The 16520-nt window shown below is 38.3% G+C and overlaps 1 protein-coding gene across 1 annotated transcript; it reads left to right on the forward strand.

The window, feature by feature from the left end:
• The first annotated feature begins 631 nt into the window (after positions 1-631).
• On the forward strand, positions 632-15707 carry LOC120484254 (microtubule cross-linking factor 2). The gene is made up of 11 exons (XM_039679327.2): positions 632-1599; positions 2639-2863; positions 4370-4525; positions 6947-7012; positions 7275-8405; positions 8976-9038; positions 9477-9638; positions 9790-10041; positions 12295-12335; positions 12443-13799; positions 14391-15707. Exons 1-11 carry the CDS (start codon positions 853-855, stop codon positions 14535-14537), a joined length of 4347 nt encoding a protein of 1448 aa, XP_039535261.2. The 5' UTR covers positions 632-852; the 3' UTR covers positions 14538-15707.
• Positions 15708-16520: the final 813 nt, after the last annotated feature.

Genomic DNA, 16520 nt, shown 5'->3' on the forward strand with positions numbered 1-16520 from the left:
TTTAGTTTGAGAAGTGTGTGAGCTGTGATAAACTTTTCTTCTTTTGAAACCAATTTTTATATATACATATACTGTATATATATATATATATATATATATATACATATATATATATAGTAGCCTATGTGCGTGTGTGAATAGGGCAACAGATTTGGAAATCAACTGTCTCCTCCAGAGTCCGTTTGCAAGCAGCAGAAGGCCATATGCCTAGATATTTAGCTATCAATCAAGCATTAGGCTACATCTTATTAGATTGTATGAGTGAATGATAGGCTAATATAGACACTGTTACCGATATCAGGTATGGGTTAAGCCTATTAGGCCACCATGTAAATAAATCAATAAATAAGAAAATTAATTTCTCCACTTAATTAAGTAGGCTTTTTAACAGATATGCAGTGCAGGGGTTAGTTTAGTTTATTAGTTTAGTTAGTTGGGGGTGTCTGCATTGGGGAAAAAACTATAATTTTATTTATCCTAGTAAAGCAATGGTTTGGCACTTTAGCTGTTCGTCATCATGCAAGCTGAGTTACTGTAACTCTGACTCAGATAGAGTGAGAGGAAGAGAGAGAGGGGGGGGGGGGGGGGGTGAGAGGCTCCGTTTTCGGGGCGGAGATTTTGGAGTTGTAAAGGCACATATGGCCACACACAGTAAAGATATTCACCGAACCACTAGACTAACGGCTTTACTCGGGTTTACCATAACTTTTCTTTTCCTCATCTCACACAAACACTTCAGAGGATTCTGCTGGCGTTATTCTCACTCATACTGTCTGGAAACATAAACGCGTAGTAATTGTCTTTCTTTCTTCACATAAGCGATGTGAATAAGAGAAGATTTGAACTCCTACAATGACAAAGACCAAAGTTGAGGCCAATCCTGAGTCTAATGCATCTCAGCACGGACGGGACGGGCAGAATAAAGCCTGTGGAGGAGACGCGGTCAGCCACCCGCAGTCAAGACAAATCCACCGGCATCATGTGCAACAAATGACGTCAAAACAACCTCAGGCGAACGCAGCTCCCTCACAGAACAAGACTAAGGAGATTCACTCCAAGAAACCAAAGCGTGGATTATCTGTCACGCCAAACATCCATGGTGGGAAAACGGAGATGATGAAACCAGAGTCGAGAAAACGCTCCGATGGCAATCGCAGTAAATCTTCCGGGAGAAGAAAGCTATCGGATGGAAGCATCACGTCTGATGACCTGAGTAAGGACTCTGGCTGTGCTACCGGGAAACTGTCTTCCACGGACAGCAGCTCTGAGATCTCGGACGCATCTGAGGAGCATAAGCAGTCCACTGATGCCCAGTGTGGTGAGGTCTGTCACAGAGGAACTCCCGAAGAGATGATGGACGGTTTAGCTGAGCCAATATCAGAACATGATGGTCTGACCAATGCAACCCTGTCCCCGGGGTTTGGCTTCGGGGAGGGGAGCATCTCTCCTGGAGACCGGTCCTATGTTTCCATGGATAGTCGCTTGAACTTGAGCGCATCTGTGGAATTTCCGGATCTGACTGGAGACTTTGCTGATGGGGTGCATGAGGATCTGCTGAGAGAGATTGACGACTTAAAATCGGAAAATGAATATTTAAAGGTGAGATTTATTGATTGGCTGATAAATTCATTTATTCGGTTGGTAAGAATGGCAAATACTATTTTTTTTTTGGTCTAAATTAGGGTGAGTTCAAGCAAGATGGCCAATTGCAAAAAACGCATTGATGCGTTTTTTGTAAGTGTTTAATTATTTGTGTTGCCTGCCTGTTTTGATGGATTTTAGGTATTATGCATCATACATTTATTAGCCAATATGGCATAAACCATGTCACATGATGTGCTAGATCTCAATCAATCTATGAGCTGGCAGTAATGGCAGGTTACAAACCAGGTACAATGTTAAACAAAAAAAAAACATTTACATTTTTTAAGCTCATCACATGTTTTAAATGACATAAACCTAATTCTGCAAACTTTTCAAGCAAGACATTTGTGCTTAAAAATATTTGCCAAACACATTTGTGTTCCATTATGAAATATACCAAAATCAAAACCCATAGTCCCCCCCTAGTTAAAACTGTTGAAGCAAACTATTTCGGAACACTTCATGTTTGTTAAAGTGTCTGTTACACATAACAATGTTTTAACAGTCACATTACCAAAGCAAAAGTAAACTGCACGTGAAATGGCTTATACTGTAAGATTTACTTTCTTCTTAGAAGATTACACTTTCACTAATTGGCTTGTGTCATCCCTCATTGTCTCTGACATGCAATAGAAGGACGGGTTCACAGAGAGAACAAGACCAGCTTTACTCTGATTAAGTTCAAGGTGTCTCAGTAGAAATCAAGAAGTCAACAGAATGTCCATCAATGCATCCCTGAGAAGGACAGTGCATCTTGGCATGCACCCAGTTCTGTGGGTTAATGTGCACAACATGCTGGCACTTGACATGGAAGACCAATGCTGGCTTGGGCGAATTGATGGAGGCCAAAATTAACAGTGATATAAGAAACACTTTGCTTCGTGTAGACTGAAGTAGAATGCATATATATATTTTCTCATGTTTTCCAATTGAAACTTCCAAAAAGTTTAATTTCAAAACATTTATGCTACACCATTTTTGGCTGTCTTTTCAGGACGAAATGGAGGAGCTCCGCTCAGAGATTCTGGAGATGAGAGACATGTACATGGAGGACGATGTTTACCAGCTGCAGGAACTCCGACAGCAGCTGGAACAGGCCAATAAGGCCTGTCGCATCTTGCAGTATCGACTCAGGAAAGCTGAGAGACGCAGCCTGCGTGTAGCCCAGACGGGACAGGTGGACGGCGAGCTTATCAGAACGCTCGAGTATGATATTAGGGTGAGGAAGTGCTGCTTACAGTCATTATTTGCTGATGTTGAGTGTGTTTGTGTGAGAAAGTACTTGTATGAGACATTCAGGGTGTAATCAAATAAATATTTCCCTCATGATTTGGGTGCAATTAAGCTACAGTGGTGTATGTGTGTACGGGAAACCCACTGTTGGGTTTTGGATGCAGTCCATGGCATTCATCGGGACAGGATGTTTATCAAAATTGCCTAACACTGCTTAGTGCCAATTAAATGTTTAATAGTAAGTCACTATATGAGTCAAAACTCTGTTTTTATGAATTAGCATGCACTCAGATGGATTGTGTAATCTTTCCATTGTGGTTTGTTACCGAATTGTATTAGTGAGAGAATGCCGCTTTGTTTTATAGTTTGAAATGTGTAGTGAGTGGTTTTATTTTTGGAGTTGGTCCAACTGGTAAAACGAGTAGAAAAGCCCTCGGTTTTTGGTTTGGCAGACAATCGGGAATTTGTGGTGGGCCACTCACAGGATAAGCATTTTTTATTTTGAACTTCTCAGCCAATCAGAGCTTTGTGAAGGACCGTTACAAATTAAAAAGCAATCTACACAACAGGACGACCCATATGAAATGGCTGTTTTCTTTTGAAATCTGCCTCCTCTAGACTATTCCTCAGGTTTCTTCCAGGCCCATTGTTTGCACTGAATTAAGAGTGAAAATATTTTCGTAGAAACACAATGTGAAGTATTACTCCAGAATCAAGGTTGAATGAAAGAGTGTGTATGGTATATGTGTCAAGTATCTGAGAGGGGAAGTGCAAGCACAGCTGCTGGTGTGTGTGTCCATGACCAGTCTATTTTAAAGGCATGTGAGAGAAATAGATACCCTCCTTTCTCAAACTGGTCCAATGTGTGTGTGCCCATCGCTGCTCAGCGTCCTCACCAGCACTCCGTCAAGTTATTCAGTCTTAAACAGCCCCCACGGGAGTGTCCTGCAACCTGATATCTCAGCATCCTTTTCAGTGTCTGCTCTACTCCACGTTCTCATCGTGATCGTACTTTTTTCACAGAGAAATCCGAGATTGTGGAGTTTCTCCTTGAATTCAACGGTGACAATAATCGGCCTGTACTATATAAAAAGAAAAGCAGAGTCATGCGCTGATGCCATGGCCTAATCACATGCCCTCTAACAGTTTTCCCTTGGCATTATTAGCATTTGTTAGCAACCCTTTGAGCATCTTCAGGATCATCGTAGGAGAGTCGACCCACATTGAATCCCAAACAATTAACTTATCACTTTACTTCCTCACATCCTTAATGTCACAAACCACAGCTGAAACATAGTAACTTAATCCTCATTTTTACAATGTTCCCCATAAAGTATCAGATGTTTATTTTCTTTAAATAGAGCTTCTTGGGTCTAATAATATTCCCCTTGGGATCATTATCGTATTAACATCAACGTCTTTTTGGCTAGTTAGCAATGACACATGGTTTGCAGTGTATTTACTTGACTCTATATGAATATTGTTTTCCCAGGTGGCAAAAAGTGTGTCCCTTCGCCTGCACAGCGAACTTCAGGCCATTCAAAAGAAAAATTCACAGCTAGAATGGGAAAACGAGGAGTTGCGTGAACGGCTGCAGGATCTGGAGGTGGCGAAGCAGGTCCTGCAGGCGGAGATGGACAAATCACAGGTGATGCCACCACAAAAACTTTGGTGTGCGGATAGTACTATACATATATACAGTATACACACACAGACACACGTACCTACCCATCACAGAAAACCCTTCTGCATTTTTACAAAAAACATCACTTACTGTGATTTATAAGCTGTTTTCCTCATGGGGACCAAAAAATGTCTCTACAAGGACAAGTTTTTTGGATATTGCCATCTTTGTGGGGACATAATGTAAGGTTTACCTGAACCACACACACATACTACTGTTCAAAAGTTAAGGGTCTGCTCAATTTTTAATAGTTTTTGAAAGAAGTCAAAATCAATTTTGACAAGGTTGCATTTATTGGAATTCTAACAGAAATATTGTGAAATATCATAAAAATTTAATATAACAGTTTTCAAATTTAATATATTTTATATTAAATGCATTCTTGTGATGGCAAAGCTGAATTTTCAGCAGTCCTCAGCATCACATCATGATCCTTCAGAAATCATTGTAATATGCTGATTTGGTGCTCAAGGAATGTACAATTATATATAAAAAAAAGTCTTACTAGTATTAATGTCAGGAACAGTCGCTCTGCTTTACTAATTTTGTATAAACCGTAATACGTTTTTTTAAAAGAAGAGTTTAAAAGATCAGCATTTACTTGAAATAGAAATATGCTGTTACATTATAAATGTCTTTACTGTCACTTTTGAACAATTTAATGCATCCTTACTGAATAAAAGTATTTGTTTCTTTTATTTCTTAAAAAAAAATGACTGACCCAAAACTTTTGAATGCTAAAATACTGTCCGTACTTTATATATGTCCTTTATATCACTATAAGTATGACTTCTTCTATCACTTTACAGCAGTTCTGGTTTGTTTCTTATTTCATGATGCCGTTAGGATTACAATCTGAACTTTACCCCAACTGTGGGTGTAACCAACAGCTGACTGCTGGGGTAGGGCATAAATGATCTAAGGGTCTGAATTCAAACCACAGCTGTCATTCTGACTTGTGGATGCATGAGGGGGAGAAGAAAAGTGGGTAAATTGAAAGACAAGGGTGAAGAGAGAGTAAGAAAGCAGCCACTTATAAATACATCTGAAGGGGAGATCTTCGTCGTTGTCCAAGCCAATTTGGGTCTTATGATATGCAGTTATGGCATGCATGCTAAAAATACTAGCAAGAATCTCATAATGATAAAATAAGTGTTTACCACCAACAATATAATGCACAGAAAAAAAGTATTTTTTTTATTGGCAATGAAGGCCTGTAGGTCTTTAATAACGGCACGCATTCAGTTTAATCCAGGATTCAGCGCTTAGAAGTGGATCCGTGCAGCTCAGCTCAAACAGCTGCTGCCCATTCCTGATCCTTACCAGCAGAACAAATCAGCTACAACCAGATTATCAAGGCTTCATGTGAGCCTGACACTACCTGAAACATGATGATCTACAGACAAACACTTTACTCATCCATCCGGTCAAAATATTTTTGCAATCTTGATCCACAAGATACTGATTTACAACCTCAAAAGCAACAATCTGTACTTTTCAAAGACATTTATCTTGGAGTTACTGTTAAATTGTGACAGTTCAGTCTTGTTTTGGATTGAATCAATAAGGTTATTTTTAACATTTAAAGATGATACATGCTCCTCCTTTGCTTTTTGTACTTTTAAGGGTTTGAGTGACCCAGACAAAGCAGCAGACAGATAGACTGACTCTAGTCAGCATTCTTGACGTACTTGGAGCTGCATGAATGTTATGGAGTTGGAGTTCTTGCCATCTCACACGAACATGATTAAGTGTGCTTATTTGGTGCATACTTTCCTTACAGTCACACATTTCATTGGAAATTGGAATGCATTGGACAGTGGTATGAAGGAAAATAACTATAATGAACATAACTCAAATAAACCCCTTATGCCTATAGGAGGACATTATTTTAGGGGACAAATTGCAATGGCCATAATATGCATAGTAAGCTAAATATTGATGGTTTAACTTAAAAAAGTAAGTAACCTAAGTTGCCTTAAAATTTTAAGTTTATTGAACTGGAAAAAGTGAGTTAATACAATGAAGAAGATTAATTTAACCATCAGAAACTCAAAATTATAAGTTATCTGAACTAAATAAATTATTTAATTTGATTTGATGAAAGAAAAAAATGTTGTGATTACTACACTGTAAAAAATATTGTTGGTTTAACTTAAAAAAGTAAGTAACCTGGGTTGCCTTAAAATTTTAAGTTGATTGAACTGGAAAAAGTGAGTTAATACGATTAATTTAAGCATCAGAAACTCAAAATAATAAGTTATCTCAACTAAATAAATTATTATAAAGTTGATTTGACAAAAGAAAATATGTTGTGATAACAATTTTTTTACAGTAAGCTGTTAAACTGTATTTAGACTTATTATGGATGTGGTGCCTTCACAGAATTCTCTAAAGAGAAGAAGTTTGAGATCAACATCCAGCAAGAGTGAAAAGAAACTCTCTCCACAGGTGAGTTGGAAGTTACATTAGTGTAATTAGGTGTGAAGGTTAGTTCTCCATCCATCCATTTCATCTATCTATCCATCCTCAATTCAAATTCACTTCAAATACTCACTTCAGGAATTGAATAAGATTTAAAAATGCATTCTCAATCCAATTATTAGTGACACAACCCTGTTAGCCATAGTAGCCAAGGTAGCCTTGCTGTGTTTATGTATTAGTAAAAGTACAAATTATGCCAACCATTGTAACACACCTGTGTTCTCTGCAGGATGACAGTGCTGATTTGAAATGCCAGCTCCACTTTGCCAAAGAGGAGTCTGCGCTCATGTGCAAGAAGCTAACAAAGATGGCCCTGGAGAGTGAGGCGATGCGGGAGGAGCTTGCCAAATACCGTCTTTTATACGGTGATGTAGATGAAAACCAGGCTGCAGCGGGCACCACGAACTCCGCCCACACCCGAGAAGCAGAGGTCAAAGTTCACTTGCGGCTGGTGGAAGAAGAAGCCACGCTGCTGAGTCGGCGAATCGTGGAACTAGAGGTGGAGAACCGTGGTTTGCGGGCAGAGATGAGTGAACTGCGTGAACGAGGAGGAGGAGGAGGAGGAGGAAGCTTGGAAGAAGAGGAGATGGTGAAGGGAGCTGGTGAAGGGTTAGCACCGGAGGAGGTGCTTAAAGGTGGATGTCTGGATGGTGTAGAGAAAGCAGATGCGTTGACAATCCACAATAATACGCAGGAGATCCAAATGTGTGCAAAGGAAGAACACATGGAGAACTCTATCCACATGCACAGAGAAGGGCCGATCGATGGGGAACAGGAGCTTTCTGCAGAGACTAAAGAGGAAGATGGGCGAGTTCAATGTAAGTCAGACTGTATGTTTGGTGTGAAGGATATAGAAGGTCTTCTTGCCATCCATGACCAAGCACTGCTTGTCAGATCAACTATCCAGCTCCTGACAGCCCCAGCTAAAAATGGCGTATCACCTACATACACCCATAAGACCCATCCTGGTGACCCTTACCTAACCAAAACGACAGTGGATCCTCAGTGCAAGACACATCAATGGCTTTTGGACCCCATGTTAAGTCCCTTGACCAATGGACTAGAAGTGTTACAAGCCCAGCTCCGTGCTCTTGTTGAAAAGTTGGAGGTGCTGTCAAACACCACTTCAGAGCACTCTGGGCCTGTTACAGAAAAGAATTTATTACATTTTGGTGAAGATTTAAGTGCAATGAAAGAGGACACAAAGAATCAAGCAAGACAAGAATGTTCACGTGAAGAAATTTGTGGGAGTGAGTGTAACCAGGACAGCTTAGTGCTGCTCACACTGCAGCTCCGATGGTTCATTCAACAGTGGCGGCAGGGAGAGAGACCCACCGGAGACGGAAAGAACATGTTTGAGGTAAATTTGGGCAACTACTTTTTCTGCTGTGGTCAAGCATCCTAATTGATGGAGATGGATGAGATTGTTTTTATAAGATTTCTTATTTGCAGTTGAAATAACAGAATCATTTGGTGCTTTGTCAACTTTGGGCATTTTTTAGCCCTGTGACACACTAAAACACTTTAATTAGCCCAATAACAATATTATAGGCTACAGTATATATACATATTACATTCATATCAAATCTTTCACAGCTTATCTTTTATTGTGTTAGTAATGTTTTTTGGTGGAAATGTGTTGTTTGCCCTTAATGCAACCTTAATACACTGCACATATAATTTGAGCTAATATAGAGAGATCATTTGAGAAATTTGTAAATTATGCACAATAAAATATTCTATATTTTTAAATATATGATCATTTCTCTATAATCTATACATTTTTCACTCATTTTACTGTATGTCTTATATGTCACTTAATTTAGAAAAAGCTTAGGCCTATGAAAATAATAATATCAATACACAATAACCATTACAATTTTATTTCACTCAAGAACACCCAGTTATATGAAATATTTTTTCATTTCAGATGTATTGTCAGAATGAAATTCATCTCCTAAAGGACACAGAGTCAAGAGCATGCAACACTCAGGTATGAAAAAGAATTAAAGAGTTAAATACAGTATAATAGAATCAAAAACGTTTGGTAGTCATGTCACAACCCTATCTATAAATGTCTATCCATTTAATTGAATCTGAAAGAACTTCATTAAACTGTAGTTGAACATGTCTGGGCATAGATTAGCCAAATAGATAAAAGTTCTGTCATGAAACTCTAGATGGCTAATAGGTCCTTAATTCAACCTGCTTGTAATCGCGTCATTCTCTATAGGGCACAGCTGATTGGTTCCTGCTGTATAGGTGGCCAAATTAGCTTGAATGCTAAACCTTCAAATTCATAGTAGCTTTTGCCTTAACAGTGCAGCGTGCTTTCAGAAACGCTCCACCTGTATAGATCTGCTATGGGAAAAGCATGTATGCTAATTCCCACTGCCCAGTGTACGTTGAGCCCTGTGTGTTCCTCTCTCAGGTGAGTAGTGCCCTGCTGTCAGACCTGAGGACAGCCCTGCAGGATCTGTTCTGTGAACTCTGGGAGCAGCACAGGGCAGCCCAGTTTGTCGTCCGACAGTTTGCAAACGCCAAAGCTGCGTGGGCCGTTGAGTGTACAGAGCTCAAGAGCCTCATAAGCAAGGTGAGAACCAGAAGATCAGAGAGCATCAATGAACCTGTTGCCTGGTTCTCATGTCATCACATCTTTCTTCATTCTCAGCCTCTAGGGACTTCAGAAAATGACACGTAAAAGTCATCGTCATTGTTTTATAGTTGTTTGTGTTTGTTTATAGCTGGAGGGTCCAGCTGGGAAGGCAGGAATAAAGGGTCCATCAGATCTGAATGCGGCTTTGCAGAAGGACCACGTTGAGAAGCTTCAGCACCTGTTAGCTGAGTCCTACACTGCAGTCATGGACCTGACGAGACAGCTGAAGGTCTGTGAGAGCAACTGGGACTCTGAGCGGCAGGAACTGCTGGAACACCTGAACCATGTGCGACTAGAGTGCGAGAGGTCGAAGACAGCAAAGCAAAATAGAAAAATGCAGGTCAGAGCAAATATTGTTCTTTTTTGGGGGGATTATTTAATTGGTAACACTTTATAATTAGTGTAGTTCTTCATAGAGCTATAACTTATAATAATTATAGTTCAATTTGGAGACATTAGTAAGTGCATTCAATAGATATAATGAACCACAAATTTTTTAAGCATTTATTAATTTAGGTTTATATTAATCTATAAATAAATACACTTGTTTATTGTTAATTCATGTTTGTTTATAATTCTAATAAAATAATGTTAATTTGTCTATTTTCAAATGCTATAAATATATTGTTTTTTGTAGAAATTAACTTTAATAAATGCTGTAAACTTTTTCATTAGTTAATGATATTGAATGCAATAACCTACCGTTTAAACGTTTGTGGTCAGTGAGCTTTTTATATTCAGAAAGCATGTATCTAATTGATGAAAAGTATTATTTAAAATAAAATATTTTATTTTTTCAACTATTTGCTGATTAAATAATTGCAGTTTCCACAAAAATGGTCAACCGTTTTCAACATTGATAATAATAAGAAATGTTTTGTGCACCAACCCTTACAAAAAATGAAAAAATGAAATGTTTTTACTACAAATTAAACCAAAAAAAAAAAACATAGTTATTGTTGTTAAATCATGCACTGTAAAAATATATGTTCAAGATTTGTAATCACAACATTTTTTCTTTTGTCAAATCAACTTAAATTATTTATGTGATTCAGATAACATAATATTTTGAGTTTTTGATGATCAATTTCCTTCATTGTATTAACAAATTTTTTCCATTTCAATGAACTTAAAATTCAAGCAGCCAGATTACTTAATTTTTTAGGTTAAACCAACAATATATTTTGACAGTTACTATAATAAAACCGTTAATTTTAACAAGGGAAATCAGAATATTAGAATACAGCTATTTTGAACTGTAATATTACACAGTATTACTGTTTTAAATCAAATAAATGGAGCCATGGTGAGCATAAGATCCCTCTTTCAAAAACGTCTTACCAACCCCGAATGTTCAAACGTGCTTAGTGCAACCCGAAGTCTGAACTATCATTATTAAAATAATTGATATGCAATTTTCTAATAATATAACTAATGATTCTAATTAAGCTTAAAACATATGCATTATTCTAATGCATAATACTCGCCAAATGGCTTTGATTCGCAGTCCTAAATCTGAGATCTGAGACAGTCCCGTGAGCCTGTGTGTGTTACAGGGCCGCATGGCAACAGAATTTAGGCTAATCCCCTTTTGGGACTGTAGGACAGCAGGCGGAGCACAGACATCAGCTTCAATCACAACTTCTCACTCTGAAAAAGGCTTAACCAAACCACAGTGACCACAGAGACACTTATCAAGGCTCAGCTGAAGTTTAAATAAGGAGTTTACTTTACTTTACAGTTAACTGGGGGTAACAATTTGCAGGGTCGAGGGAAAGAAGGAGAGAGAGGAAAGAGGAGGCATTTTTAGAGGATACAATGCACAATGGATTTTTAAATGTTACCGTCTATTTTTAAACAACGCAATTTTTATATTGTTTGACGGCAGTTTCAATCTTCCCTTTGACAAACTGTCTGTTCATTATCATAGATACTAAGAATAAAATTGGAATGTAGACATGACGGTTCTTTGATGGTGTTAAGTAAAGCCTGGATTGGAATGCAGAGACATTTTTCCAATGTTTTTCGTGATCAAAGCGTTTTCTTGCTGTTTTCTTTTCTGTAATCCCTAACTGTCACTCCCTGACACACTTTCCCTAAATAAGACTTAAGATTAAATGATTACTGTGCATCTTAAAATGCTCATCCCTAAGTAATAGTAGAAGGATTCCCTGTCTCAAAATGAATTCAAAATGAAAGTTGTACAGGTTGTTTTAATATATAATATTTTAGTATTTTATTATATTTTAGTATTTTAGAACTATTTGTTGATTAAATAATCACAGTTTCCACAAAAATGGTCAACCATTTTCAACTTTGATAATAATAAAAAATGTTTTGAGGACCAACCCCTTGGTTTTCATTACAAAAAAAAAAAAAAAACATATTTAAAACATATATTAAAAAAACATGAAATACTATAGTAAAACCATGGTTAATTTTCATAAGGGAAATTATATTTTCATAAGGGAAATAATATTTCCTATACTATACAGAGTGTGTGTGTTTAATGTATTTTTTCTAAGTATATATTTTTATATAAAAATACACTAATCATGAGTGCAGAATAATAATCTTTCTAACCCACTTTCAGTCCCCCAGAAATAAGATGACAAAAGATGGAAAAATGGAAAGGTCAGATTCTTTTATTTTCACAGAGTAATTTTATCTCAAGACATCTCTATCTATATAAAGTTATTATATTGATTCATTAATTAATTAAGAGTTATCTTTCCCTCCAGGATGACTCTCAAAACTGGCTTTTTGAAACCCAACAAGAACTGGAAGTACCTCAGTCATGAAGCTGCCCTTCTGGACAGGGAAGACGGCTGTAAGACTTGGGACTGCCCTATCATGCCTTCCAGTTTCCCTGGTTTGAACCTAAACCAGGAGCTGACCCAGAGATGCCACACTGCTCCAGAGAGGACCAGCATTCGTATATATTTCAGCCCACCATCAGCAAAAAGGATCCAAATGAGCTCTCTAGTTGCAGGAGAGGAGGAAGAGCGTGAGGAGAGCCAGGAACCACATTTCGATGCTTTTTCCTGTGGCCTTGTAAACCGAGACTGGGTCTCTGCATACGAAAACTGGCTGGGTACCGTGCCGACTGGCTGCCAAAATTTGACGGAGAGAAATGTCATCAGTTCTACATCCTGTTCAGGTCTTCAGACCTCCAGTATTGCTTCCCCTTCACGCTTGGCTTTCAATAGCATGGACGTCTCAGCCAACTTGAGTGATGACATGAAGGAAATTACAGCCAGTGTGCTTCAAACCACGCAATCCAGCCCTCTAGAGAGGAAAAGAGGGAAGGATTTTGCGAGCAATGTGGCGAGTGTTGTGAGTACGGGAACTCAAACACAATCCCAACCACAGGTGAGCACAGTCGGGCTACAGACCGATGGCCCTCGAAGTCTTTATACCGCAAAGCACTGGTCACCCCGGGTGACCTCATTTGTATCCGCTAGAACCCATCAGACGTCAGCATCATTGGAAAGGGTACCTGGACCTGCAGAGCGCTTTCCACCACATTCCACCTCGCCCAAAATACAGCGCAGGCACTCTACATCCTCTCCGTTTTCCTCAAAGTCTTCCTCTTCCACTTCACCATCGTCCTCTTCATCCTTCACTACATCCTCTATGTCCTCTTTCTCATCTCTGAGCGCCTCCTCCAGGATGGATTATGGAGCTAAGGAACGTGGTTTGTGGGCTCTGTCGCAACGTGGATCGACACCTAGCAGGCCGAGCTCAGGATCAGCGCAGGCCAGCGATAAACCTGGCGCTCGTAAAACTGTAGGAGTCCACAAGTACGGCCTGGTCCAGGAGTTTCTGCGCAACGTTTGTGGCCGAGGAGAGAAGACCAACCCGGCGATGGAGAAAGCTCCAGCGGCTCGTAGGGATCACGTCGGACTGGTGGGTTCAAAGAAATCCGAGCACCCCCCGTCTCGGATACCAGCCGTGCCACTGGTCAGAAATGACAGCATCACTAAGATCGTGAACCGCAGATTTATGAAAAACAGCCAAAAAGAGGAGACAGCCTGTCATAATCAGACCCAACGCCAAATCGACAGGGGTTCAATCAGCAAGAACAAGGGCTTGGAGGTTAGCAGTAAAGTTTAACTTGTTCAAAAACATGACTAAAAAATTTAAAGTTTGGATATATCAGTCAAAATCATTTAAAATGACTGTCCATGTGCAGTTTTGTCATGAACAAAAAATGAAAACAAAATGATTATAATGAAGTGGCTCTCTTTAGTGAGTCTTTAGTGATTCAGACTAGCTTAATCGGTGAATCATTCACAAATGACTCCCTCTGTGAACTTTATTTTTGGTTTATTTAGTTTTGGCTTTATCTAATTCAAAGTAAAATTATGAATAGATTCGTGAGACTTGCAATGTGTTATGCATTCAATAATTTTTAATTTTTAAATTAAATTCTTTCAAATTTTTTTAAGGAATATTTTAAAGTCATAATGACATTTACAGTGAATGGCACAGACACAGTGTAACCATGGTGAACTTATTTTTACTAAATACAACTAGAAAAAGTCACTCTAGTAAGACTATTGGATCAGTAGGCCTAATTGTAAATAGACGAAAATAAGATGAAAAGTTTTTTGTTTGTCATTTAATTTGTCATAATGCTGAGCATTTATGAGTGTATCTCCTTACTTTTCTCCCTCTCTTTGCCAGGATGGAGCCTGTGATTGCAGCTCACGCTCTTTGACATCCTGCTTTGCTCGACCCTCACAAAAAAACCTCCGGCAAGCTCACAGTCAGAACAAGCACCGTCCACATGAATACCCCGCACCTCGTGGGAAAGGTGACCCTCAAGCCTGATGGGAAGCAGAGTCATCATGTGCACTGACACCATGATGCAGCTGGCAGAATTCCTCAGGGATCAGCAGGCCTGCATGGACTCTCCATCATTCACACATGTCAATGTATTCTCCGCCCCTTTTGCATGTATTTATTTAATTGGATTAATTTGATTATGCCTTCAGCTCTGTTTTACCATGTTAAAATCCATTCCACAGAATTTCCCTCTAAAAAAACAAAAACGTGAAAGAAGTCAGCAGATACCTTTTGGGGTTAGGGAAATATCTCTAGCATTATTATTTAAAGTCTGATTAAATTTGCTAGAGGAACAGATAAGGCTTGTGCAGAATTAATAGTGTTGATAAGAGTTCACAATACCAGCAATATCCCCTCCAGTTTTTACTTTCTTGACCCTAGATGGACTTGACTTTATTAGATTTTAAATAAATATAATTATGCAACCTGTCTAAAAAAATAAAAATAAATCTGTGACATGATTTACTAATATTTTTTATAATATCTTATGCACAATATAATGTTTGTAGGACAATTATTGTTTAAATGTTATTAGATACCTAATAAATGTGGCTTGTTACTCATATAGCTGTCTTAATCATGATCTGTGCAAACAACAATTGCGGGGCCAAGCACCTTAATCAGAGAAATGTAACTATTTGAAATGTGATACTTTTTATGGCATGTTAATAAATGCAGATCCATGTAATCATATTGGTCCCTATTACTTGGTTTGAGGATAATGGTAATAATGAATTTCAGGCTTTGCTCTAGAGCTGCCTGTGACCACAAAAACAAAGAAAAATATTTTTTTAAGAAAAATGTGATCAGTAATTTTGAGTCCTGTGATTTTTATTACTTTTATTATTGTGTGATTAAAAAAAATCATCCGGATTTGCCAGAAAAAAATTGTCAGTTTTCATTTTAGAAAGCTATCATTGCTTATTCACATTTTCAAGAGACTGAAATGCACACAATCACAGTTTAACTCAAGAGCATAGAAGGATGGATATAAGTGTGTATATATACCAAATGAATTATAAATGTACGAGAACTACCAATAGTTTTATCAGTAATATACAAATATATTGTATGAGTTGTGTCGTGTGCATGAGTCATGACCATAGACAGAGGTGATGACCGACTGTCTATGGTCATGACAGATGTAAACTTTCTACTGAGGTGGCCATTTTTATTGGTTTCGTAGATTTGTATTGACCCCTAGTGGGTGAACAGGGGCCTTACACAATAGTGAATATCGAACCAAAGGCAAACATAAGTGAGCTATGTGTTCATACGTAATTTAAAATATTCCGTTTACAATAAAAATAATTTATTAAATAGCTGTTTGGTACCCATCAATTTAAGGTATATGCTTATAGACTAATTGGAATTTAAAGTCCCCGTGAAATCAAAATTGAACCTATTTACTTTGTTAGCGCATATTACTAGTCTTGTGGTGAACAATTAATCCGTGCAAGTGAATATATATTAAAAAAATGTTTTACCTTAGTAATCTTTAATCAAAATCTGAAAAGTTACTTCCGGTCTGGAACGGTTTCTTTTTCTGATGACGTAGGTTTCACAGTTTGGGTGGGGAAACGCTTAACCACTCCCCTCAAACCGTTAGTTTGCTATGAGCGAGAGATGGAGAGGAGGAGCGCTAGAGTAAAATCCTGCCCTCTGTTCAATATTCCGTTTCACTTGGAAATACGTCACTGCACTGGAGAAAAATCGTTTGCAACTTCCGGTTCACGGGGACTTTAAAAAGTGAACCTACTCACAGAAATAAAAAAGTGTGACTAACCCCGGACTAAACTCACGTAGTGTAAAATAATAGTTTTTATATTATGGTGCATATGGCCAAAGGTCTGATATGGCTATATTTGTAAATGTTTCATGTAGACTAGAACAGGGATTTAAAAGTCCCCTCAGCAGGACTGGAAGGGCATGTTAGTGGAAAGATTAGAGATAACTGGGTAAACAAAA

Source organism: Pimephales promelas, chromosome 20 (assembly GCF_988280905.1).
Source record: "Pimephales promelas chromosome 20, fPimPro1.hap1.1, whole genome shotgun sequence".
In the NCBI taxonomy this organism is placed as follows: domain Eukaryota; kingdom Metazoa; phylum Chordata; class Actinopteri; order Cypriniformes; family Leuciscidae; genus Pimephales; species Pimephales promelas.

Excerpts from the sequence above, each read along its gene's own strand:
- LOC120484254 (XM_039679327.2), top strand. The coding sequence starts at position 853 with ATGACAAAGACCAAAGTTGAGGCCAATCCTGAGTCTAATGCATCTCAG. Across the intron at positions 8,406-8,975 it reads ACGGAAAGAACATGTTTGAG|ATGTATTGTCAGAATGAAAT; the intron begins GTAAATTTGGGC and ends TTTTCATTTCAG. Across the intron at positions 9,639-9,789 it reads TCAAGAGCCTCATAAGCAAG|CTGGAGGGTCCAGCTGGGAA; the intron begins GTGAGAACCAGA and ends GTTTGTTTATAG.